Source organism: Miniopterus natalensis, chromosome 11 (genome assembly GCF_054644295.1).
Source record: "Miniopterus natalensis isolate mMinNat1 chromosome 11, mMinNat1.hap1, whole genome shotgun sequence".
In the NCBI taxonomy this organism is placed as follows: Eukaryota; Metazoa; Chordata; class Mammalia; order Chiroptera; family Miniopteridae; genus Miniopterus; species Miniopterus natalensis.
This window is the reverse complement of record NC_142091.1, coordinates 42749767-42776099: the sequence shown is the minus strand read 5'-3', so window position 1 is coordinate 42776099 and position 26333 is coordinate 42749767. Positions and strand designations below refer to the sequence as shown.

General features: G+C 40.6%; 3 protein-coding genes across 3 annotated transcripts; 1 reads left to right on the top strand and 2 right to left on the bottom strand.

Annotated features, from left to right (window-relative positions):
- The first annotated feature begins 9494 nt into the window (after nucleotides 1-9494).
- On the top strand, nucleotides 9495-10442 carry OR2D2 (olfactory receptor family 2 subfamily D member 2). The gene has a single exon (XM_016213947.2). The coding sequence runs from the start codon at nucleotides 9495-9497 to the stop codon at nucleotides 10440-10442; it is 948 nt and encodes a 315-aa protein (XP_016069433.2).
- A 2156-nt stretch (nucleotides 10443-12598) lies between these two features.
- Nucleotides 12599-13573, bottom strand: OR10A4 (olfactory receptor family 10 subfamily A member 4). Its single transcript, XM_016213951.2, has one exon. The coding sequence runs from the start codon at nucleotides 13571-13573 to the stop codon at nucleotides 12599-12601; it is 975 nt and encodes a 324-aa protein (XP_016069437.2).
- Nucleotides 13574-25065: 11492 nt separating this feature from the next.
- On the bottom strand, nucleotides 25066-26019 carry OR10A5 (olfactory receptor family 10 subfamily A member 5). The gene has a single exon (XM_016213950.2). It carries the CDS (start codon nucleotides 26017-26019, stop codon nucleotides 25066-25068), a length of 954 nt encoding a protein of 317 aa, XP_016069436.1.
- Nucleotides 26020-26333: the final 314 nt, after the last annotated feature.

The following is a 26333-nucleotide window of genomic DNA, read 5'->3' as shown; positions in this document are numbered from 1 at the left end:
TTTTTCTTTCTCTCTCCATGATTCCATTAGATAATACCATTATCATGGTGATAAATTCTTAACACACAACACAACTCAGAATGCAGGTGAGGCTGCACAGTACATATATATAAAGAACAGTTGTTTATCTCTCAAAGGTAGGAGTTGTGTGTTTATGTACACATGAGTGTATATGTGGAATGGGGAAGAATACGGTTGAATGTCCAAAGAGGAAATGAGAGTAGTAAATGAGTGAAAAAGGAGGTAAAAGGATGAACTGTTGTATCATTTATATTGTGAGGAAGGCCAGGAATAATTATCCTTTCACACTCTAAAAATTTCATGTAACTATCAACTTTACTAATTAATTCAACAATGATGTCTCTTTATCCACTTCATGGACAGAAAATGAGGAAGAAAAAAATTGAGAGGGGTTAAAGTAGAATAAAGGGAATAGAAGTTAGAAGAAAGCAGGGAGGGAAAGCTGAGCATAGCGAACAGATCCAGAGGTGCGGACAAAAGCAGAAGGAGGGGGATACAGGAGGAGACCCCTCAGCCTGGCTCTTCCCCAGACCCGACAGGATGGCTAGTGAATCTTCTATCCCCCGAGGCCCGAACAACATCGCGACTAATACGGCCTTTCCAGAAATCTCCGAATGCCTCTGATGCGCGAAGCTGCATACGTGTGGATTATCACACACGCGCCGCGTGCTTCCTACTATTCAGTCCGCTTCACAAACAACATCTCACACGGACACGCAGACACCCGCATGTCACGGATATACTCACACGTCACATCCTTGCATTTGAACCCTCCTGTGACCAGCTCTTTCACCATAACAAAGGGAGTTGGAGCGGGGGTTGGACACTGAGCGGGCGGGTGGCGGCCAAGGCTGGGCCGAGGGCAGCGCCTGGCCTGGCTCGGGCGGCTGAGGTAAGAGGATGGGGGCAGCTGTGCGGCACCAGCGGTGGCGCTCAGGACCCTCCTCTGCACCAGATGGACAGCACGGACTGTGACTGGACCCTGTCTCCCCGGCGGGTCTTACCAAGGGGATTAGAAGTGGCAGCGCCAGCATTGCTAGAACGGCGTCCCATGCAGCCCTGGTTCCTTCCCGTCTCCTAGACGCAGAGTGCTCGAGATCAAGAGGCTCCTGATGGGGTTTTTCAAAGCAAGATTCCTTGTTTCCTTCAGGTTTTCTGCCTGTTCAGTAGGAGGTGGTGGAACAAATGCAGGCTGAGGGAAACAATGACAGCTGAAGGGCTGAGGTCAGAGGGCAGGGGAGGGAGAATCAGGCAGAGTGGCTTTTCAACAGCAAGAGGAAAGCACAGGGGGAGGGCCCAGCCTGTGACCTCTCTGGAAGCAGCCCCATCCCTGAAGATGAAAGTCTGGAAGAGTATTCTGGGGTTGAGTTTCTAAAGAAGTAGAGTGGGAATGGAGCTGTGGTCTCTGGGAGTCTAGCGAGGAAAAGGTTGGTGTGTAAGAGAATAAACGATGAAGCTCACCTTTCCCAACGCCAGGCCCGTCTCCCCACCCCCCAGCCAGTACTGCAGAGCCCCACAGACTGGGGCTCAGCAGCAGCTTTCCCACTCTCACCTGAGGGCAGAGGCCAGGCACACGGGGCTGAGGAGTCAGTGGTTTAGGGATCCAGGATCAAGTGTGGGAGGAAGGAATTCTGCAGCCTGCAGATCCACTCTGGAAGGACAGCACCGACTGTGGGTTGGCTCCTGAGCAATGCCTCCCAGTCCTGCACTAGAGTCATCCTACCAGTGTGACTTCATGCCAAGCCTTTCCGACTTATTTGACTCAAGGTACAAACTCCAATTCTCCTAGGTCCCAGCCTCTACAGAGAATTTTTCTTCATGGAAATATTTAAAGGTGTGGTCTTGAGACTGATACTAACAAGGCATTCCCTGGAGTTTTAAGAGCCCTCAACTTTATTATCTTTCCATCCTCTGAGACACCCTAGGGCACATAGTGTCACATGTGCAATCACAGACTAAAGCCTCCAAATCATTCTCAACACTCTTTCAAATCTCACACCAACATCATTCAGATGGCGTCTGCAGAGCTATTCTCAGAGGTTTACAAGTTACCAAACTTGTGTTTTCATTTATATGGTGATTAAATAGGAAGGACAATAAACAGATATTGGGTTATCTGGATGCCGACTTTCTCTCTGAGCGATGCAACTTGATTGAAGGGCTGCACTTCCATTTCTGTTTATGGTTGTTTTGGTGCCATGTGATCACCTTCAGTGCTGGCGTTTAATTTGGTCAGTACTGTCCTAATATCAACATGACAACAGGAGTTTGAGGGTGTTGTTATATTAAAGTTGTACACCTCTACTGGACATAAAGTCAAATCTTTTCTTTTGTGGGAATAATTCAATGAAAAGACCATTTTGTGTACAGTTGTTTCTTAAACTGTTTGTTCTTTCAACTATTTAATTGAGACCTTGGTTTGGCCACATGAAAATCAACCTCCTATAATTCTTTTAAGATAATGAAAAAAAATTTAAAGGAGAGTTTTATATCTAAATGATGCATCCATATCACCTGAAGGGTAAATGGCATAAGAGAAAATGGTGGAAGGATCGAGTTATCAGGTGGCAATACAGGTTTGTAGGACTCAAGGAAATGCCCTGAAGCTTAGTCCCTCAGTCATATTTCTGGTGGCAATTTACTTTCAGCAAAACATCCATCTATCACATCGAGGAAACACGATTCACTTGAATTCTTTTGTTTGACTGGTTTTGTGTTTTGAGTGACACATTATTTGTAGCTTAGTTTTGTTTTCACAGCACATATAAATCTAACTCATTAAAATAAATGGATTATGTTTTGTGGTATAAATATGCCATGATTTTTTAAACCATATCCATATTAATTGACATTTGAGTTATTTCCAATCTTTAGACATTAAAACAGTGCCACAGTGAACATCTTTGCACATGTATCTTTGTGTCCTTGTCAACTGTATTTGAAGAGTGAGTTTCCTGAGGCTTGATTGCTGGGTCTAAAGGTACGTTACTTTAAAATATCAATAGATACTGTCAGTTGCATCAATTTCCACTCCCTTCAAAACTGCACAAAAGTTCCTATTTAGTTGCAACTTAATTAACAGTTGATAACTCACTCTTCAATTTTGCTAGTCCTATAAAAGAAAACCAACCAATTTTTTATTTTATTATATAATACTTTAACTGTACTTGAGGGTAAGCATCATTTTATATGTTTATTAATCATTTTCATTTCTTTTACTATAAAGGGGCTATTTATTTCCTTTGATAATTTTCTTTTAGTGGGTTGTTCAGTTTTCTTTTACTGCTTTGTAAAACCTTTAAATATTATGAAAAATTGGCTCTTCAATTTTGCTTTGGAAATAAGTCTTTTTCCACTTTCCCAGTTGACTTTCTTTATGAATATTTCTATCACATGTGATTTATAATTTAATCTTAAGTGAATCAATCAGTCTTTTTCTTTGTGACTTCTGATTTTTGTGTTAATATTTGAAAGGCTTCTGTTGTTAAAAGATTATGGTTTAAAAAATCATTCATATTTTTCTCTAAAATTTTCATAATTTTGCTTATTGATTACATCTCAATACATCTAGAATTTATTTTGATTTAAGGAGTGACGTAGGTGTCCTTAGTTTTTCCCCAAAATGATCACTTAGCACCATTTATAGGAAAATTTCCCATAAATTTTAAACGTCTTATAATGTACAAGATACTAAAAAGATATATGTGCCCCTGTGTTCACTGCAGCATTATTCACAATAGCCAAGACATGGAAACAACCTGACTGTTCTTTGACCAATGACTGACTAAAGATCTGGAACACATATACAATGGAATACTACTCAGCCATAAAAAAGATGAAATACTGCCATTTGCAACAAGATGGATGGATCTTGAGAATATCATGCGAAGTGAAATAAGTCAGAAAAAGACTAGAACCATATGATTTCACTCATGGGATATAAAACAAGAAGCAACAAATGAACAAAACAAACTCATAGACACAAACAACACTATAGTGGTTATCAGAGGGGAGCGGGGGAGGGGGAGAATGAAGAGGGTAAAGGGGGCCTAATGTATGATGACAAGAAGAGACTAGACTTTGGGTGGTGACAACAATGGCACACACAGATGATGTATTATAGAATTGTAAACCTGAATCTTATATAATACTAACCAAGGTTACCCTAGTACATCTAATTTAAAAACATAAAATAAAAAACAAACTCCTACTGGTTTTGGTGCATTTTTATAGTCTCTAGTCCGTTTCTTTTCTGACTTTCTGTTTCTGTCCAAGTACCTGCAATCTTAATTCCTCCTTTTGTTTGTTTGTTTATTTGTTTGAGTCTCAGGTGTGGAGAATTGAATTCATTACATTCCTGAGTGTATGACACATTACAATGATTAGTGATTTTAGAGCGCCTCTATTGTTTCATCTGTACATTTATTTTATTTGCTTAATACATATCCATACATCATTCCCATTAACCTAGTAACCAGTCTAATGTATGCAGTGTGTTTAATCTGTTCTCACAAAGTGATTATTTTGTTTGTATATGTCTTTATAATTTATATAAATGATGTTGTGTTATATGCCTTTGTTTCTTACTTTTCTCACTCAGTTCTAACTCTTTAAGATCGTTCATGTTGCCATGTACACATCCAATCTCTTCTGACTGCTATGGAATATTCTCACCCATCGCATTCCATTTCTCTCCTCTCCCAGGGAGGGATATCCAAATTACACACCATATCACCGACACAAATGACGGAACCACAAATATCGCAAGAATGAGTCTGTGTGAGGATGTGTTTGGCTCGATAATTGCTACATCATAGAATATGCATAAGATGACCAAGTAATACTGGATTTTCCCCCAGAATGACTGTACCTCACCCCAAATCCTCTGTTTTCTACTGTTTTGCCAGCACTTTATCATATCTGACTTTCTAATTTCTGCATGTGTAATACAGGTAAATAAATATCTCTGGTGTTTTACTTTGTAGATCTTTCTTTACTAATGAATTTGAGCATTGCTTTATATTCATGTAGCCCTTTGAAGTTACTTTTTTTTTTTTTTGTAAATTCCCTTTTTATATTCTCTGCTCTTTTTTCTTTTGCTGCTGGGGTTCTTTCTTTTCTTGTTGATTTTAATAATTTATTGTGAGTCCCTGATAGTAAGTTCTAATTTCTTATTGGTTTTCAATAAAGCACATAATTCATTTTCTCATCTGTCTTTTAACTTTGTTCTTAATGTTCTTTGTTAAACACAAATCCCAGATATTGATGAACTCAAAGTCATCAAATTTTTCCTTATGGGTTGTGCTTTGGAATTTCTTTACTCTAGGTCAGTAAGATGTACTGCTATGTTTTCTTCTATAATGTCAGTGTTCTCTTTTAACTTTTAGGTGTTTAGTCCAGTTAGAGTCTACCTCCTTATGTCATGCTAGGTAGGAATTCAGTTTTATTTTTCTTGTTGGAGTAAACTAATTTTACGAACACTATTTACTGAACTATTTGTACTCTCCCTAGTGATTTTCTGAATTGCTTTACATTAAATTTACATATGAGTCTATCTGTGAGCTCTCAATTCTGCTCCATTTGTTTATTTGTTCTTTTTTGCACCAGTACCACCTGGCTTTTATTTCTGTAACTTGGCAACATGTCTTACTATCTGGTAGAGCATTCCTACATCACCCCTGTCAGTAGTCTAAGTGTGGATTGTTATTTCTCCACATAAATGTAAGAGTAAATCTCTTGGGTTACTCAAAAACTCCAACTGGAATGGTGACTGGTATTACCCTAAACTTATAGATCCACTGGGGAGAAATTATATCTTTATAATATTAAAGTCATTCAATCCAAGAGATGCAAATATCTCTCCTTTTATTCAAACGATCTTCTACTTTACTAGAGCTAATTTTTTACCCTGATGGAAATCTTGTATATTCTTGATTTGTTTCTGTATATTTTATAATTTGTGTTGCTATTGTGAAATTGCACCCTGTTTTTAAAATTACATTTTCCAATTGATTATTGCTGGTAGAGAGGTAGAGAATATTTTTTTAATATATATATTTTTTTAGGTTGAACTCTGATACAGGAAATTTGCACATCTTTATTACGTCTAACAGTTTGTTCAGTGAATTTTTTTTCTAGGTTGGTAATCATATATCAGCAAATAGTACAGTTTTATTTCTTCTCTTTCATTTCTTATATCTTACATATTTTTCTTTCTTCATGGTGTTCTTAATGACTCTCAGTACTACACTAAATAGTATTGGTGAGACAGCATTCTTGTCTGGTTTCTTATCTTAGAGACTGCACCAACAACTTCTCTATTAAATGAGATGTGTTGTTGGGTTTTGGTGCATAACCAATCAGTTTAAAAAACCAAAATGCTTTACCTTATTCCCGGCTTGCAAAGATTAAAAAATAACAAATAGGTGTTTTTCTTTAACATGTTTTTTCTACATCACTGGGATTTTTATCTGATTTTATTTTTCAGTGTAATAATTTGTGAATTTCTTTTTTGGGTTTCTGGTGTTGAAACATATTTGCATCCCAGGGGTAAGTCATATTTGATCCTGCTGTATTATTTTTAAGTACACTTTTGGATTGAATTCACTCCATGTTAGTTAGGGTTTTTGCATCTACATTCTCCCACAAATGGCGATGTGAGTGCTAACGTCTGTCCTCACAAACATTTGGGACCCTTCTGAGAGGAAATGCAGCTCAGGATCCACCCTAATGATTCAGAATTCTCCTGAGGGCCTTAGCCCTCCAGAGACTGCTCTTGTATCCCTCTGTTCACCTCATTTAAGTGAAACTGTCGCTGCACAGTGTGGCCTGGAGTCAATGCTAAGACCTCTGGGCTGGGAGATGTGGGGATTCCCCCTCCTGCCTTGACCTTGATTTCGCTGAGCCCTTTGACTTCACAGACGAGAGGCGCCCAGCCTCCGCTCTGCCCAGTCTGCAGCCAACGCGCCTGCAGCGTCTCCCCCTCAGCAGTGAGATGTCTGAACCGGTTGTGACATGCTAGTTTGACCTTTTTTCCCCACCAGATGAGAAAATGTTGGTAAGACTATTAGAGGGAGGGATTTTTTAAATTTGATATTTTAAATTCAACTAATTTTGTCCAAACAATGTGATGCTTAGGGCTAAATCTTCTGTAACAGATCTGGCCACGGTTTTTTCCACAGCAGGTCTGCCTTATCAAACCACAGTGACAGCGCTGAATCCCCTGTGAAGAAGGAGTCAGGGTCCTCGCCCGATGGAGACATAGCACAGCTTCCACGGAGTCCTAACGGATGCTCCGGGAGTGGTTCTTATGCCTCGGGGTGGGGCTGGGGGACAGTACGTGGGTATGGAGGGTAGGGAATGGCTGATTTTGAAGGTGAAAGATCTTGGAATCAGAAGAGAAATTTAATATTTTCTCTCGGTTCCTGTGGAATTCCTCAGTATCCTTTTCCTAAAAGAAATGTCAATTAGACAATGCATGGCTCTGTGGCCTTATCATCCCGTTGGGCACCCAGTAATGCATGTCCTTTTTAGAGAAATGCACTTACAAGTTGATGTTGAATCTGGAGAAAAGGCAGAATAACGTGAAAGACTGGCAGCAGACGTGATTTTCTTACAGAAGCTTCCTGACCCTGGGGTTGCCTGGGGGAGCGTTTTTTCCTCCACATTTGCTTGGGCGAATAACAAGCTTTAAAAAACAAATTGGGGGAGGTCAGAGACATAGCCTTCTAATATTGTACTCCCAGGGTCAGTGAGCACTTATTTCTTCATTTGTTATTTCAATGATGAATTGAAATCCTTCATCATTTTGACTCACACCCCATCCAAATGCCTAAGACTCCGTTGTCAGATTATATGGAGTGTAACTTTGTCCTTTTGAGAAAACTCCTGGCGATTCTTTCAGCCCAGGAATTCAGGGGGTTCTTCAATTTAGATGTGAATGCTACTTCTTTATTTTACTTCAACTGAAATCTAAAATGTCCTTATTTAAATGTAGGCAAACAACCCAAACCAGCATTATCAGTACCCAGGACTTTAACCAATGGAAATCAGAGGTATTTTTATATCACATTGTGGTTGTTGAAGATATCTCAAAATATCATTTTAGGTCGTCATTTTGAAATTAAGGTAGTTATTAGACCTGCCACAACATTTTAAAATTTAATGATTTGAAGAAGCACATGTATTATTATATCACATATTTGTTTTCTAAAACTATTTTGATGACTATATTTTGATGTAATTGGTTTCCTTGATAATCCTATACATTGTTATTTTCATCATATGTTTGTACATATATATATGTATGTGTGTATGTATGTATTTTATGTATTTTAAACATTATTTTGAAGTAGTTTATCAGACAGATAAAGGGTTGATAGGCCAAGACTCGTATAGGGCCTTAAAATTTAGACTTTAAACTAACTTTCTTTTTTCTCTTTTTGGAGTGGCTCTATAATATTTTATTATTATTCCCAAATTCTTACATATCTCCCTAGGCAGGCTTTTAAAACAACTCCACTAAACTATGTGACCAAATACTTTTTATTTACTTTATTTGATTAATGATAATTTATTAAACAAAGCTCTGTGCTATGTCTAATAAAGTACACAAAAATGAGAAAGACAGAGACCCATTTTTAAAGGAGCTTGTAATCTCTGGGAGGAGTAGACAGATAACACAAGGCAGGGAGAGATGATGGGCTGGAGGTGGCAGATCAGTGCTGTGTAGTCTCAACACAGAAAACTAGCCATGCTGGTGGCTTCAAATGGAAATTATGTTGAGATGGTGTGTCTGTTATTTTGGAAGTTCACTGATGGTAAGACTGATATTTGGGAGCACCAGCTGAAGGTGAGGAAAGAATTTCCAAAGAGATTGTGGTACCCTATCCAGAGTTACCTCTTGGTTTCCCAGCTCCTTCAAAAGAAGGTTATTTTCTCTAAGACAAAAGTCAGTTCTGCAGGTACGTTGGCTCTGCTTGATTTCTTATGCCTTTGTGACTATCCTTTCAAGATGGAGACAATGGAAACAGTTTATATCCAAAGAATTAAAAACATCTACACCAACATGAGATGGGAGAGGTATGGCAAGAGCAGCAAAAGGCTCAAGGCTTTGGTTAACAATAAAGTGAAATTAAATGGCATAACTTCATACATGAATTCAATCTATCTTTTTATTATTAGATATGTGATACTCAGAATAAAGAAGATGATTTTTTATCTACTCTACAGTTGCCATATGACACTAAAAAAAAAATGAACCACCATCTTATAAAGTATTAAGTTGTGCAAAATTGAAAATGTTCCAACTAAAGCAGCATGATCATCTTCTAAAAACCTTATAAAGGGGATTCTTGAAATGTTGGTAGAGATTGGAAGCAAATTCTAAGCTGTCCAACTGTGAATTATATACTTTTATAGGTTTTACACATGTTTAGTGTGCAGTGACTTTGTATTGAAAAAGGAGACAAAGCATGAGAGAGACAAATCAGACACAGGTAACAGAATTCTTCCTTCTGGGACTCTCTGGCGACCCACACACCCAGCATCTATTATTCATCTTTTTCCTGGCTGTGTACTTGGTCACTGTGCTTGGAAATCTGCTTCTCGTGTCCCTTGTTCAGGCTGACTCCCTGCTTCACACACCCATGTATTTTTTTCTCTGCAACTTATCCCTGGCTGACCTCTGTTTCTCTACCAACATCGTTCCTCAGGCCCTAGTCCACCTGCTATCCTGGAAGAAAGTCATTTCATTCACACGTTGTGCAGCTCAGCTTCTACTCTTCTTTATTTTTGGATGTACACAGTGTGCCCTTCTGGCAGTGATGTCCTATGATCGGTATGTGGCCATCTGTAGCCCTTTGCATTACCCCAGCATCATGACCTGGAGGGTGTGTGTCCAGTTGGCTGTGGGATCATGGACCAGCGGCATTCTGGTGTCCGTGGTGGACACCACCTTCACACTAAGGCTACCCTACCGAGGCAGCAATAGGATTGCTCATTTCTTTTGTGAGGCACCTGCACTGTTGATCCTGGCATCCACAGACACCCGGACTTCAGAGATGGCCATTTTCCTCATGGGGGTTGTGATTCTCCTCATGCCTGTTTCCCTAATCCTGGTGTCCTACGGCCACATCATAGTGACTGTGGTCAGGATGAAGTCAGCTGCAGGGCGGCTCAAGGCCTTCTCTACCTGTGGCTCCCACCTCATGGTGGTCATCCTTTTTTATGGGTCAGCAATTGTCACCTACATGACACCAAAGTCTTCCAAAGAACAGGAAAAACTGGTGTCTGTGTTCTATGCAGTGGTGACCCCCATGCTTAACCCCCTCATCTACAGCCTGAGGAACAAGGATGTGAAGGGAGCCCTGAGGAAAGTGGCCACGAGGAGTTTCCCATGCAGGCTTAGAGTGCGCCACTGACAGCGAGACCCTCCTGGCTCCCTACTCATAAGACTTGCTGAGAAGTTTCCTCAGCAAGACTAGAATGTGATATGAGTCTCGTCGTCGGGCCTTGTGTGTGGACCCACCCTCCATCCTTCATCCAGCATTTTCTCTGTAGAAGAAGGACAATAAATCACGGAGCAATAGGAAGAAGGGCCTTCCTTCTGGTTGGTCTTTTAGCATCTAAGAGTTAGGAAATCCCTTGAGAAACATGCACATTTTATAAACCCTGGAACCTGTAAAACCTATCTTATTAAATCATGCTATATATTAATATCTATCTGCTATACTTCCCATACTCTCATTGAAGACATGAGTACTGTATCTGTTAGCACACGTCATTATAAAGGTAAAGATGTGGTTTTGGAAACCAACAAGGAATAGTGACATCTGCAGGCAGCAAGAGTAAGAAGCTATTACCAATCCTGAGCCTGAAGGACCAAGAGGAGGCAACTGGAGCTTGGAGAGGGTAGCTGTGTACAGAAGGCCACCAGGCAGGAGCTGTGGACTTAGGTAATTGGAGGTGAGAAAGCCATGGGAATAAATGTTCCAAGGCCATTCTCCACCCACCTTCTGATTTCTTGTTACTGTATTAAAAAAAAAAAAAAAATTCAGGCTAACCTCCCCATGCGAAGATCTTTAATTTAATCACATCTACAAAGTCCATGTAAGGTAATATATACACAGGGGACTAGGACGTGGACATCTGTGTGGGCCCATTATTCTGCTTACCATACGAAAATCAAGTCAAATGAATGTGGGGCAGTGACTAAAGCTTGGCTAAACTTGGAGATGATAAATTTATAATCATGCCAATCTGCTTAGTTGTGTGATTGCTGTCGTGAAAATAGAACCCTGTGATCTGCCTTTTCGTTTGCGAATTCCTATGGTGATATTCAGAATGTGCTGCCCACCTGGAGCCCTCGATACATGTGGCTGAAGGATACCTTGTGTGGGAGACAGAACTGGTCTCGGTACCTCCGTGGAACACAGAGTTAGAACTGTTTATAGGGTTTGTGGGGAGGTCATGCCTATGCAGTAAGTGCTATTTTACTTCATTAATTATCAATACATTCTTATGAATAAATTACACAAAGCTATGGTGTCCATGTCTCAAGCCTGTTATTTGCCAAGAGTCCAGAGTTGGGCAGTGTTTCCTGGATAAAACCATAAAGTGTGGCTGCTACATGGGTTGAGTGATATGCAAGCTTAAATGGGACAGGTGACTTTATCTAATCACAATAAGATTACTCAAAAAATCTGACAAAGAAACTGGGTTATTCACAGCAGTTTCCTATAATCAGCTATACTTGACTGGTGATCCCTTTAACCCTCTGTGTCAAGCAACTCTCATATCCAAGCTGGATAATTTGAGATCGAGGTAATTGTCAGTGTGGAATTGTCTTTCTCCATCCGGATGAGGCTCAGACCAATTATCGTAGCAGAGGAAGAACTCCTCAACTGCTAGCACGCTAAACATGTACTTTATAAGCCTGCAGAGGTTTTAGGTATCTTTTTAGTCTGTCTCTTGCTCTCACTGTGACTTCCATGACGCAAGACATTTGTCTGTTTTAGTCACCAATGTGTCTTCTGGGACTAAACAGGTCTAACACATGCTGAGGTACTGAATAAAAATTTGTTGCAAAAAAAGAAAGAAAGAAAGAAAGAATGAAACGACACTCTACTATTTATTACCATTATTGTACCTTGTAAACCAAAAGGTCCTTAAAAGTTGCAGATAGAGTTTTTGGGCAAATAGAAGAAAATAAAGCAGAAAATTATAATATGACACGGATGAAGAAGTTCAAGAAAAAGTTAAAACAAAACAAAAGTTAAAACAAATGGAAAAGAGCAACTTGTAGTGAAGTTGTCAACACTCAGATGGGCGCCTAATCTGTGTAAACTCGTGGTGTCTTCAGAGACATTGATACCACAGTCCCATAGAACCCGGGGCCTCCTGCGGCTCTTTCTCCCACCTCACGTTCTTTTCAGAAATGGGTCCCAGTAGAAAGTCCAAAACCCCAGGGGGTACGCTGTGGCTCCTGGAAAGAGTGGCATCCAAAAACCCATTTGAGAAATCTGTTTTTCTTTCCTTTGTCCTTGCATTCTACCCCTTCGGTTTCCACCTAAGCCAGTCACAGTTTCTGTGGGCCCAGGGCCCTCTGGGTGACCCGCCTCAGCGCAGCCTTCACTTCATTATTCCGTAAGCTGTAGATGATGGGGTTCAACATGGGAGTCACCACCGTGTAGGAGAGCGACAGCAGCTTCTTGTTCTCGGGAGAGGTGCTGGACCGGGGTCGGAAGTATGTGAGGATGGCAGTGCTGTAGAAAAGGGAGACGACCAGGAGGTGGGAGGAACAGGTGGAGAAGGCCTTGCGCTTCCCCTCGGCCGAGGGCATCCTGAAGATGGTGGAGAGGATGCGAACGTAGGACCCCAGGATCAGCAAGAAAGGAAAGAGAATGAACAGCACGGTGGCTGCCAGAGCCTCCAGCTCAAACAGAGAGGTGTCAGCACAGACCAGCGCGATGACAGGGGGGCTGTCGCAGAAGAAATGGTTCACCCTGTTGGGGCCACAGAAAGGGAAGCTGAAAATCCATGTGGTCTGCACAGTGGCCACCGGAAACCCTGAGAACCAAGAAGCAGCTGCCAGCTGGGCACAGGCCCTGCGGCCCATGATGACTGGGTAGCGCAAAGGGTCACAGATGGCCACGTAGCGGTCGTATGCCATTGTGGCCAGGAGGCAGCACTCAGCGGCTCCAAAGAAGAAAAAGAAATACATCTGAGTGGCACAGCCAAGGAAGGAGATGGCTGTGTCTTGGATGATCAGGGTCCCCAGCAACTTGGGCACAATGACCAAGTTGAAACCTATCTCCAGGAAGGACAAGTTCCTGAGGAAGAAGTACATAGGACTTTGTAGGGCAGAGTCAGCTGTAGTGACCAGGATGATGAGGACATTGCCCATCAGGGTAACCAGGTAAACGGTCAAAAAAAGGAGAAACAGCAGAGCCTGTAGCTCAGCAGACAAGGCTGAGAAACTCACAAGAACAAACTCACTGACAATGGTCCAGTTTCCCCACATCATTTCTCCACCTGGGATTTCGATGGGCATTCGCGCTCCGGGAAGAAGCCTCCATGTGTTACACATAAGCTCTGTTATATCCTTGGAAAGGGAACCTCCTGTGGCCTCATCTTCTATCTCTGGTTACGGTTGTTGATGGTCACACCGATGGACTTTCAAAAATGTAAAAGACAAGTCTGGGATTCACAATTTTTTTTTTTGGAAGAATACTAACCTTTTTTTCAGACTGAACTGAGGCACACCATATACATCTATACATCACCTGACTTTTTTCTGCTTTTCTCTTTTCTTTAGCACCGGTCAGTGGTGCTAAAAGGAAGTCAAGCCAAGCATTTCTGAAGAGAGTGATCTTGAGGCACAAAGAAAGGTGTTGACATGAGTCAGGATATGTTTCCTACAAAATAAAAGGGTCGGAAGGAGAAAAGCAAAGGAAGTGAGCCAACAGTTACCAATGACCCCTGAGAAGGAGACCTGAATGTGTCCCAGTCTCTAGCAGCCCACACTCAGGAAGATTTCAGCATATTGGAGGAATCTTCATTTCTAAACTCAGACATTTAGAGTTTGAACAAGAAGACGCACAATATAGAAACTATGGTTTATTTTGATTCCTGGGCTAAATATTCTCCATGTGGTTATATGTGATCCAAGAAAACATAGACTCAAGATAGTATCAGACCACAGTGTTATGTATAAATCCTTTCATCAGTTTCTATCGGTTCACTTGTGTCTTCACTCTCAAGAAATATGAAGCTCAAGTGTCATGTTAGTAAAGACCGACTTAAAATATGCAGGTGTGACTAATAGTACTAAATCCTGTGAAAAAGAAACAGAAGATTTCATCATTGTATCAGTAACTAGGCTTCAAAGTTGGGACTCTGAAATTCTTTCTGATATGTTTACACTTAAATAAAGGAACAAATCTGAAGCACATAGCGTGGTAACTGGTACATAAATACATATGCAATGAATGCTAACCATTATAGTTATTATGAGATAATGTTAGATCTACCTCTAAAAATCTAGTTCTTATCTAACCCATTACCCAAATTCACCATAGCCCTTGCTTTTCATCTCTGATAAAAAAAAAACTTATTCAATAGATATTGATTGTCTTCTAGACATTTTTCTAGGTACTGAAGATAATATATCAGTAAGTAAAACAAAAATCTCTGCCCTCATAAAACTCACCTCCTGGTAGGGAAGACAGATTATAAACAAATTATGTAAGTGGAACGTCTCTTGTGTAGTGGCGAGAATAATGGAGAATAAAGCAGTGGAGGAGATAGGCATTTGGGGTGTGGGGACTGCACTAAAGGCTGCACTAAAAAGATGATACTTGATGCCCGGCTAGCGTGGCTCAGTGGTTGAGCATCGACCCAGGAACAAAGAGGTCACCAGTTCGATTCCCGGTCGGGGCACATGCCCCAGTTGCAGGCTCAACCCCCAGTAGGGGGCATGCAGGAGGCATCCGATCAATGATGTTTCTCTCTCATCAATGTTTCTATCTCTCTCTCTCTCCCTCTCCCTTCCTCTCTCTGTAAAATCAATTAAAAAAAAAAAAATGATACTTGACTAAAGTCCTGAGCAGGTGCAAGTCCTGACGTCTGGGTGGTGAAGGAAGGAGGGAGGTCAAAGGGCAAAAACAATGAGAAAGTCGGTTTAAAATTTTTGCCGAATCCTATTTATTTTAAAAACTTCAAGCTCAGCATCACTTCTATGAAAATATTTTTGATGCCTTACCTACTTTCACAGCAAGAATTAACATTTACTGAGCACCAAATAAGTGCAAGGCACTAACTCAAATGTTCTGCATGTGTCATGTTTGACTCCACAACAACCTGAAGATACAGAAACTATTATTAGTCCCACTTTACAACCAAGGAATCTGAGGAACAGAGATGTTGAGTAACTGCTCTAAGGTTAGACAGCGTCAGGATATGCATCCTGAGCAGTCGGACTCCAAGTCACAAATTTACCATCAGGCAACACTTCCACCCACCCTCTGAAACCCGAAACAAGCCGGAGCTCACAGCTGAGGTCAAGCCGTGGCGTGTGGCATTGGGTGGCAGTAGGAGAGCAAAGGGTAAGACGATTTCTAGAGAGGAGCAGGGCGTTTCAAGATATTAGCAACACTGGAGACCTGGAATACCTCTTTCATAGTCTTTATCTTAGAATAATCATTAATTCTTTCTCTACCTCATTCTACATAGTATACTCCTTGAGAGTAGAAATTATGTTATTTAACTTTTTATTCCAATTCCTAGCAAGGTAGGTGCCCAGTCAAGTGTTGTTGAGTGAATGGATAAATAATGAAGAAAATGTGGAAAAAAAAAATCAGGGAAGTATCTGTATAAACAGAATGTAGGCACAGTGAACTCCACACGTAAGGAAGTTAGATACAAAAGGCGACATACATCAGCAATACAGCCTCAGACAATATACACAGATTTAACAGTGATGAGTTATAAATTATGCTCATTCTCTCTCCACCCCAAGCTTTTTCCTTTTATCTACAGCATTTCAGAAAATGACAACACCCACTGTGTAACTCAGAAACTGGGATAAAAATCTTTTAATTTATCCCCAAACTGGATTCTTTTTCCTTCGCTGTCACCTTCTCCACCCCTACCACACCGCCTTTACACTCTGACTTTCATTTTCTCTGGCTTGGAATAGCGTAGGAACCTGATTCCAGATGGTTCTTTTCAAACCATTCTTGACTCGTGTGCGACCTGACAGCAACTCTGATTAAGTTACTTACTGGCTTAACGTCTTTCGGATCACTCCCTACTGTCCTTGGGATATGAACAAACCCTTTAACAAGGACTTTTTCTCTGATATCTGCTTATTTTTCCAGTTTCAAATCCCCTGGTTGCAGGAAAACATTTCTGTTCTGTGCACATTTGTGTTCTCTCCCCCCTCCTTGCATGTGTGCGTGAGGCTCTCTACTCCTGGAAACCTCTTCCCGCAATTATGTGCAACTTTCTGCTCGTCTTGCAATTATCAGCTGGAGCATAATTTTCTTTCTGGAGTTTCCATGTCTTCCCTTGGCCAAATCAAGGAGTAATTTTTTAATTCTCTTATAACACTTGTGTCAACCTCTATTAGAGCACTTTTATAATTTCTATGTGCATCTGTTTATGTTAGTGAATTGTTAACACTATGAGGACAAACCTATTCATTTGTCACACCTTCTGCACCTAGTGGAGCGCTTAACTCCAAGGACTTAGTAATTAATGTAGCCTAAGGTTTAACTATTTTTTACAGAAATTTGATGACACTACTGGATCTCTAGTTGAGCCTACACTCAGGTAAGAGCTGTGTGTGTGTGTGTGTGTGTTATAGGTGGTGCACTGTCCCATCTTCCAAGCTGTATTTATTTGGTTTAAATGTTTTGCTATGCTCTGAGAAGATATTTTTAAAGCTTTACTCTATCATGAGAGCTTTGCATCACTCATTGTGCCACAGATGTCCGCTCCCCTCAAATATATAATCAAAATATATCTTAGGGCAAGCATAAGACGCTGGGGCACATTGCTGAAGCCATAGCCCCAAATGAGTTGACTCTAGTTTTTTAATGTCTAATTTTTGTGGTAAATAGCAAAGCTATTTATTTTAAAGCCAATGGCTTTAAATCATTTCAGACATGGGTTGGGTATAAATAGACTCAGTTTATGTACGGCTATCTGGAACACAACTCTTTAATGTAGTAACAAAGATCTCATGAAAGAGTTCATCAAATGCTTTAGTAAAATGCAGATAAACCATATCAATATTCACTCTCTAATCAATGACCTAATGTCCACTTTTTTTGGTAAAATCTCTTCTGACCACCCCTGTTCCCCAACTGGGTATAATTAATTGCTCTTCCCTTATATTCTTCACAGCATCTTAAAATACCTTTATTATAAAAGTGGTTTTCTACCATAATTATTTTTATATGTATCCTTTCCTGAAAACTCTGTACTGCCTGAAGACACAAGCCAAATGGTATCCATCATTGTATCCATATTACATTGCCTGGTACCTACATGGTAACAGTACACAATTGTTGAATTACTAATTTTAAATTGGCCTAACATACTAATATCTTAAAAAGTTAATGAAGTTCTTTGTCCTGAGTCCATGATGAATTGAACTAATCACTATTCTTTTTAAGTGCTTGAGAAAAGCCCTTTACCTTATTATCTTGTAAGAGATATGGAAATAGATGTAGAATTATAAAACACAGCACACATTTGAGTAACTGTCATTATTAGTGTTATCATTGATATTACAATAATTTTTATAATTCAAAAAGACTCTAAAATCAAACCTTTCAGTCAAGCAGCGCTGGGTAGATAGAAAACAATCCAATGACTTGCAGCCGAGACCCATGACTGTTGAAACCGGAGAAAAACTGCAGCACAGCATGGATTAAGCATTTTCTAATGACACACAACCAGACGACACTACTTAGACACTAGACAACCTGTGACAAAGGCAGGGGGTGGGGAGGAAGGTTCTCAGGCCACAAACTCAGAAGTTATCAAAGAGAATCTCTGAACGTACAGTTCATGAAGCTGAGGGAACTTGCAAAATCCTACTGGTAGGTTTTTGACTTTTAAAAGCAGAGGTTCACCCTCCCTTTGTTTTTTTTTTAAACCAAATCTTACAGGCAATCTCATGACTTAAATCCAATAAAGATGAACAAGGGCAGGGGGCTCAGAGCCCCTTTTGCTTGGCTTTTGCTTTTCTCCTGTCCCCTGAAATGCTCCCTTCATGCATCTTCTTGGGACCCTAGGTCTGCAGGAAACACGACATGGAAGCATTTGTGACTTCGCAGCTGCCTCCTTCCCGTGGCTGTAATTCGTATTTTCCTTCCCTTGCCTTGATTCCTCTCTAGCCCTTCCCTTTATTAGTTCCTTCTTTTGATCTGGCCTTCCCTCTCTTTCTTTCTCATCTTTCACCTTTCTTTTCTGTTTTGTTTTTTTCTTTCTATCTGTTTTCCTCTATAAGCAGGGGTGGATGGTAGGGGGGAGGTTGCCGGCAAGATTTTGAACTGACTTCCTGTGACCACAGGAGCGCAGCTACGGTTGTAAGGATGTGGTCGGTGTGGGATAGTGCAGGCTCTGCTTTACTGCTGGTTTTGCAAGCACAGAGCCGCGGGTAAGTGTGGTTGCGGGTGCAAGCTTCAGAGAGACGGAGTGAGGACCCCGGGGGAGGGGAAGGTGTGGGGAAACAGCAGAGGCTGCCTGGCAGCTGCATCTCTATCCAGGGCGTCTCCTTTCAGGGATAACACCTTGGCGATTCCACATTTTGTTTCAACAAAGAAGAACGAGGCCACATAGTTAAGAGAACTCTGTGAAACTACCACATAAATGATAGTTTGAAATCACATAGTTATAATGGCAAGGACTTTGGAGTCGTATGTCCAGAGCTACAGTTCTGGTTATTATTTCTAGCTGTGAGACACAGAGCTACTGACATGCTGTTTTCTGAGTTACGGTTTTCTCAACTATAAAATGATGATTATTATAAATGACCTACCCACCCAACAGGATGGTTGTGGGTGTGAAATCAGATAACATTTGTGCAAAAACTTTGAACATTCCAAAGCACAATACATGTATTATTGTTTTCTATCCTTTCCCAGGTTCCCTAATTTGTCAAGTCTTATAAAACTCTACGTTCTTTACTTGAGGCCTCTGATCTCCTTTCTTGTCTCAGAAATATGTCAAAGAAGACACTTTTGTTTTCCTTTGGTGTTGGTGAACCATTGTCCTTTTTACAAGAGATTTCAAGCCCGTGCCCTATCCTCTCCCTCTTTACTTACCTCCTGTCAGTGAGATGTGTCTGTATCACAATTCTAGAGAAGCCCTGGTTTGTGTCAGTTGCTCAGCCTTAGACTATGTCTGAATGATTGACTCCGAGGGAGTTTCTAAATTATGGCTGTGTCTGTGCAAGTCCTGTCAGGAAAGCCCAGGGCAGTGTCTATGCCAGTCATTCCAAAGACACTCTTGGTTGTGCTTGTCTTGGTCCACATTGCTGGTGAGACTTGAGGTCGTGCCTTGTCACATTCTCAAAGAAGCTTTGTCCCTGGGCTGTGTCAGACATCTCAGGTAAATCCTGGGCTGTGGCTGGGCCAGTCCTTGTAGTAAAAGCGCTCTGAGCTGTGCAGCATGAATCACACCAGACAAGCTCTGGGCTGGGCCTGTGTCAATCACTCCAGAGGATTCCAGACCGGGTCTCAGGACTATTTCGGTGTTTACTGTAGGGAAATGATTTCTCCCAATGCTTCTTCTTTCTCAGATGATGTCACAGGTTCACTTTCTGACAGGTGTGAGTTGTGAGGAGCTCCCAGGAGTGCAAAATTTCATGGAGATCCTGCTATCCCATAATTGGAGGTAGGTCTATAGCAGCTCCAATATCTCCTGCACTTGTGAGGCTACAGAGCAGAGGGACAAAACACAGTGGTCTGTCCTCCGAGGTTTCCATCTGAAAAAAATTAGAGCATGCAGAATTCTTTTTTAACTTAATTTTTAATTTCCCCCCAGTTTTATTAAGATATAATTGACTTACAACATTGTGTACATTTAAGGTATACAAAGTAATGATTTGATACATTGTAAATATGCAAAATGATTACGACCTCTATCATCTCACATAATTACCTTTTTAGTCTTGGAAATAATTAAGAGATACTCTTTGTTAACTATAGTCACCATGCCATAGGTTGGATCCCCAGAACGTATTCATCTTATAACTGAGTTTGTACCCTTTGGCGAGCCACCATGCTACTCTGTTTCTAAAAGTTTGTGTGGTGTGTTTTTTTTCTTCAGATTCCACCTATAAGTGAGGTAATACAGTATTTGTCTTTTTCTGCCTTCAAGGTCCCTCCATGTTGTAGCAAATGGAAGAATTTTTTTTTTTTTTTTAATGGCTGGTAAATATTCTTCTGTGTGTGTATCTCACAGTTTCTTTATCCACTTATCTGTCAGTGGACACTTACGTTGTTTCCATGTCTTGGCTACTGTGAATGATTCAATGAACATGGCAGTAAAGAGATCCCTTGGAAATAGTGATTTCATTTCCTTCATGCAAGTATTCTTTTACATCTCCCCTCACTTTTGATTCTCATTGGGCTGGCTCTCAGGAGTGTTTCTGACCTGGACTCAAGAGGAGTTTTCAGGCATGGGGAGGAAAACCCACTAATCATTATCTAAGCCAAGTGGAAAATATTAATGAAAACGATAAGCACTTGGTTGGAGATGTTGTTGGTTGGAGAGGTGATTAGCTCCTGATTAAGACAAGGAGAAGAAAGTCTAACTAACAGTTTTGAAATCTTAACCCTTCTGGAATAGGAATTGAAATTGAGAAAACAAAACAAAACCCATGCTTTGAGATAGAATTTTCCCCAGCTGATTAGGGCTTTACCCAAAGACGGTAATGCATAGCTGAGCATTTCTTATAGTACCTCTGAAACAGATGTTTGACTGCACATTTCTTACTGAAAGGAGTCACCATATCTGACTTGCTCATTGTCATTTGCTTAGTATCTGGCACAGTGCATGCACATATGTCCCAGCAATCCCAAAGGGACCCCCTGTAAAAGTGGGAGATGAAGAAAAAGAACTATCACTGCTCTACAATGATATGTAGTTCTGAGTCTATTAGGAAAAACAGAGATACCTTGAAAATGATGATTTAAATAAGAAAATATTTATTTCATAGTTACGTGTTTGACTCTATTGTTTCTGATAATTAATAAATATCCTTGGGACATGACTTTGAATATGTGTGTTTAAATGATAATAGTCCCTCCTTATCCATGCTCCTGTACCAAGATATGTACCAAGACCCCCAGTGGATGCTGGAGTAACAAACCCTACATATACGATGTTTTTTCCTATACATACATACACTTTATGGCTTCTTTTTGGCACACCTAAATTGCCAGTATCACTACTCTTGTGCTTTGGGGCCATTACTAAGTAAAATAATGGTTACTTGAACATAAGAACTGTGGTACCATGACAGTTGATCTGATGACCAACACGTCCACTAAGTGACTAATGTGTGGGTAGTGTATACAGTGTGGGTCCACTGGACAAAGGGATGACACATGTCCCTGGTGTGATGTAGTGGGATGGTGCAAGATTTCATCACCCTACGTAGAACTACATGCAATTTAAAGCTTATGAATTGTTGATATTTGGAATTTTCCTTTTAATATTTTCAGACTGCAGTTGATCATGGGTAACTGAAACTGGAAAGCAAAACCATAGATAAAAGGGGACTACTGTACTCATCTGGGAAAAGTGTAGATGTAATAGCAACTCACGCTAGTGGGTAGATGTTGAACTTGGAAAGGACACCGGTACATTGAATTGAGTTCTAGGTTTAGGGTTTTGGTGATCACTTTTTAAATGGTCATTTTTAGATGTCCTGACCTTCAGAGGACTGCCCCTGGGCATTGAGACCCTCTCCAGGAGACGGAAGTGCCTGGGAGTTTTAATTCTCCCTCTTCCATACATCATGGTTCACCAGTAGGCAATAGGTCCCTCGAGTGGGAGTGCAAAAGCCTACTTTCCATGATCTGAATTAGAAAAAACCCTGATTTTTATTTATATTCTGGATTTCCCTGCTGGATCAGGCTGAGTCTGGGGTTTCATCTGAAATTATAGTTTTTTTTGCTTAGGTTCTTCTCGTAGTCTTCTTTCCTTACTCATTCAATGGTTTCTTTATAACTCATTTCCACTTGAATCCTTGGCTCCATATCTGATTCTGGGAGAACATGGCCTGTGATAAAAGCCTTTGGTCACAAGAAATGATCAGATACTGCAGGTTTGGTGTAGATGTTTCTAAAAGGTGAAAGGGGATTCAGAACAGGAATATGAAAAAAAAAAAGCTTTAGGCTGGACCTTTCTGGATAAGACACCACTTTCATACCTCTTTTATGAGCCTCCTCTAGACGTTCAGAGCATCTCTTCTCTGCCACAGGAATTGGTCATGTTCTAGATCAACCTGTCTCCCTTCAGCAGTGCTTTTTCCCACATGTAACCCACCATCCAGTAAAATCAATTCTTCCTCCAAAAATTGTTTAGGATCACTTGCTCCTGATACCACGCCACTCCAAGTCACCATCATTTCTCAGCTGGATTACCCATTCATTCATTCATCTTTCATATACTGTTGAAAAATTGGAGAATGATTCACTGTAACATGAAGGTTTTTATTGGACAAAGCAAACCAGAAAAGATGGAGTAAAGTGGCAACCTTCCACACTGAAGTACATGTCCTTAGGCCTTGGCCAGGAGCCCTCTTAACTGTTCTTAAGAAAATGTTGGAAGTGTGCCTGTACCTGAGGCACCATCCCCAGAGAGAGGCACTCCTTGCTTTGTGTAGCTTTTGGCTCCTGGAAAGTGGCAGTGACTTCCATGACCATGTAAGGGATGCTCCACTGTTTCAGAACATCACATCCATCTGCAGTGTCTCAGAACCATGTACCCATGTTTTCAGTAAAGCATTGTCCTCATTTTCATTCTACTGTTACTATGCATGTTAAATATCTACTGTGGCAACCTCCAGCCTCCCTGAGCTGCATGCCTGGGCAGTCTATGTTGTCTCTCCAGGTACCAACTATTTTATCTGTTAATGCTCTGGCTTTAAAGATGCATGTATTTTGAGAGGTCTTCCCTAACCCTATTTACCCCTAGTCTTTTTAGTACAGAGTTTTGCAGGACATATAGTTCTTAGGGATGCCTGTGTCATATTAAAATGGAAATACTTGGGTCGCTCTCATTTTCAAAGGGTTACAGGTACCTTAGGGGAAGACAAACATGTAAAAAATACAGCATAACATATATAAAATTTGACTTATCTACTGATAAACTTGGGATAAATACATATAGGAGAGCATAATTTATGCTGCTTGAGGCATCACCAAAGGACCTTGAAAGGCGAGGTGGATTTGGCTAAAATAAAGGTGAAAAGTACCTTTCAAGTAGAGACGAGAGAGTATCCAACACATCACCAACTGCTAATCATCTAAATCAGTGATTTTCAACCTTTTTCATCTCATGGCACACAGAAACTAATTACTAAAATTCTGCAGCACACCAAAAAATATATTACAGTTTTTGCCAATTTGACAAAAAAAAAATTAGGTATAATTTTGACTCATTCACACCAGACTGCTATTGTTGTGCTGGCTGTTGTCATTTTTTTAATTTGACAGTATAAGGGAAAAGAGGTCAGTGGCCCTGACTAAATTCAGGTACTGCACGTTTTAAAGTTCTGTGGCACGCCCCTTGAAAATTGCTGAACTAAACTATTAACTCGGAAGTCCGAATAAAATGCATGCTTTTTCTCTAATTCACTCACCTATTTGTTCCAAATTCTTTAACATTTATTTCATTCCAATTAAAATTTAACTGAGTTGGGTTTTTTTTACCTATTATATAAGCAAAATTCAAATGTGCGGTGACAAATGTTATTGACAGGGCTGTGAGGAAATAAGCTGGTAGGAGTGTAAAATGAGAAAATCACTTTGGAAGGGAATTTGCCAATATATAGCAACATTACATATGTATTTACCCTTTGCCCAATAAATCCTATTTCTAGATTTCCATCTGTCAGATATACTGGCAAAAATATGAAAAAGCACATTCATAAACCTATTCTTTACAGGTTTGTAATAATAAGAGATTCAAATAAATTATGATATAGCTATAAAGCAGAGTACTATTAAGTTATAAAAAGAATGAGAAATATTTTTGTGGTTAAAGAAGAGTTAAGTTGGAATCATCTTGGATCCATTTTAAGCCTTGATGAAAGCAGCATCATGATTACAATTTATGATATCACTTCAACAAGGCATATGAATGTAGATATGGGATAGAGAGAGATCCCATGGTAGCTCAAGTGACTCTTCCTAGGAAAACTAGAGTAAGGAAGAAAATAATTATTGGTGTTATAAAGGTGTGTGTATGGGGATTATTGACCCACTTTCCTATATCCATACTACATGCCAGTGAGTTTAAAAGAAGTAATACTACCCAAAGGGCATGAGAACTAAAATAAGACAGTGAGGAGAGTTATGCACTGGGAGAAGGCATGGGGTTGTCTATCTGGTAAATGAAATCATATTTTCCCCAATGAAGAGAACATGACAAGATACATTTTTATTGGTTTTGCTCTCTTTAACTATGTATGTCCCTAAGTTAAGATTATAAGCAGTTTCATACTGTTCACAATGTGAACACAAGAATGTGAATATTTGGAATCACTTAGCCACAGAAGTGCTGAAGTACCAATAAGAAAAATAATGTAAGTCTACAACAGGCATCCAGAGGAGTTTTCCAGGTGGTAGTGATAGGTCTAATATACCTCTGCACTGTTTTCCATCTACTGAGCTCCCCAATAGTCATTTCAACAGCTGGGTTTCATCGCATTGGAGATATGAAGAGAGACAGAGAGAAATCCCAACTATAAAACTGATTGTTCTCCATTCAATAAACTTTAGTCTTATCTCTTAATGTCTATGGGATGTAGTTTCTAAGGCCTAGGGCCTTGCGGAAGGTTCGGCTGAGGGCATTCTTCACCTCCTTATTTCTCAGGCTGTAGATGATGGGGTTCAACATGGGAGTCACAACAGTGTAGGACAATGATAGCAGCTTCTTGCTCTCAGGAGAATTTTTGGACTTAGGCCGAAAGTAGGTGAGGCTTGAAGATACATAGAAAAGGGAGACAACAAGGAGGTGAGAGGAGCAGGTAGAGAAGGCTTTATGCTTCCCTTTGGCAGATGGAATCTTGAGGATGGCAGCAGCGATGTGAGAATAGGAACATAAGACCAGCAAGCAGGGAATCATGATGACCAGGATGGTTCCAACGATTGCGTAGACTTCAAACAGTGCTGTGTCTGCACAGACCAGCTTCAGCACAGGTGGGCTGTCACAGAAAAAGTGGTTCACCTTATTGGTGCCACAGAATGGAAAGCTGAAGAGCCATGTGGTCTGCACAGTCGCTACGGGAAAGCCTGGAAACCAGGAGGCAACAGCCAGTTTGGCACGTGTCCTGTGGTTCATGATGACTGGGTAGTGCAAGGGATTGCAGATGGCTACATAGCGGTCGTATGCCATGGTGGCCAGGAGGAAGCATTCGGCAACCCCAAAGAAGAAGAAGAAATACATCTGTGTGGCACACCCAGGGAAGGAGATGGTTGTGTCCCGGGCAAGCAGGGTTCCCAACAATTTGGGTACAATGACTAGGTTGAAGCCAATCTCCAAGAAGGACAAGTTCCTGAGGAAGAAGTACATGGGGCTGTGTAGCATAGGATCAGCCAAGGTAACCAGAATGATGAGACCATTTCCCATCAGGGTGACCAGGTAGATAATTAGAAATGTCAAGAAGAGTAACAACTGTAATTGAGTAGGTAGGGAAGAGAAGCTCACAAGAATAAACTCAGTTACTCTTGTCCAGTTTCCTCCAACCATAGTTATAGGAATAAATCCCCAGCTGGAGTCAGGGAGAGAAGGTCTTGATTTAAAAAGTCAGATTCTAGATTCGTTACTCAGATGCTTTCTTGGTATCAGGGAAAGAGGTGAGATCAGGTTCTCAGTTAGAAGGGGAAGGGACTTGAATTGTCTAAGGATAAAGACACAGAGGAGAATGGCTAGAGTTTAAACTCTGAGGCGGGCCTGGGTTAGTTTTCAGAGGAGTTGCTATCTCCCCATCTGCACATTAACATGCACAGAAAGGTCATGCCAAATTGGAGCCATGAGCCCCTGAAGGGCCAGAAAGGGCCTAG

Coding starts and splice junctions, on each gene's coding strand:
- OR10A4 (XM_016213951.2), bottom strand. CDS start 13,573: ATGCCCATCGAAATCCCAGGTGGAGAAATGATGTGGGGAAACTGGACC.
- OR2D2 (XM_016213947.2), top strand. CDS start 9,495: ATGAGAGAGACAAATCAGACACAGGTAACAGAATTCTTCCTTCTGGGA.
- OR10A5 (XM_016213950.2), bottom strand. CDS start 26,019: ATGGTTGGAGGAAACTGGACAAGAGTAACTGAGTTTATTCTTGTGAGC.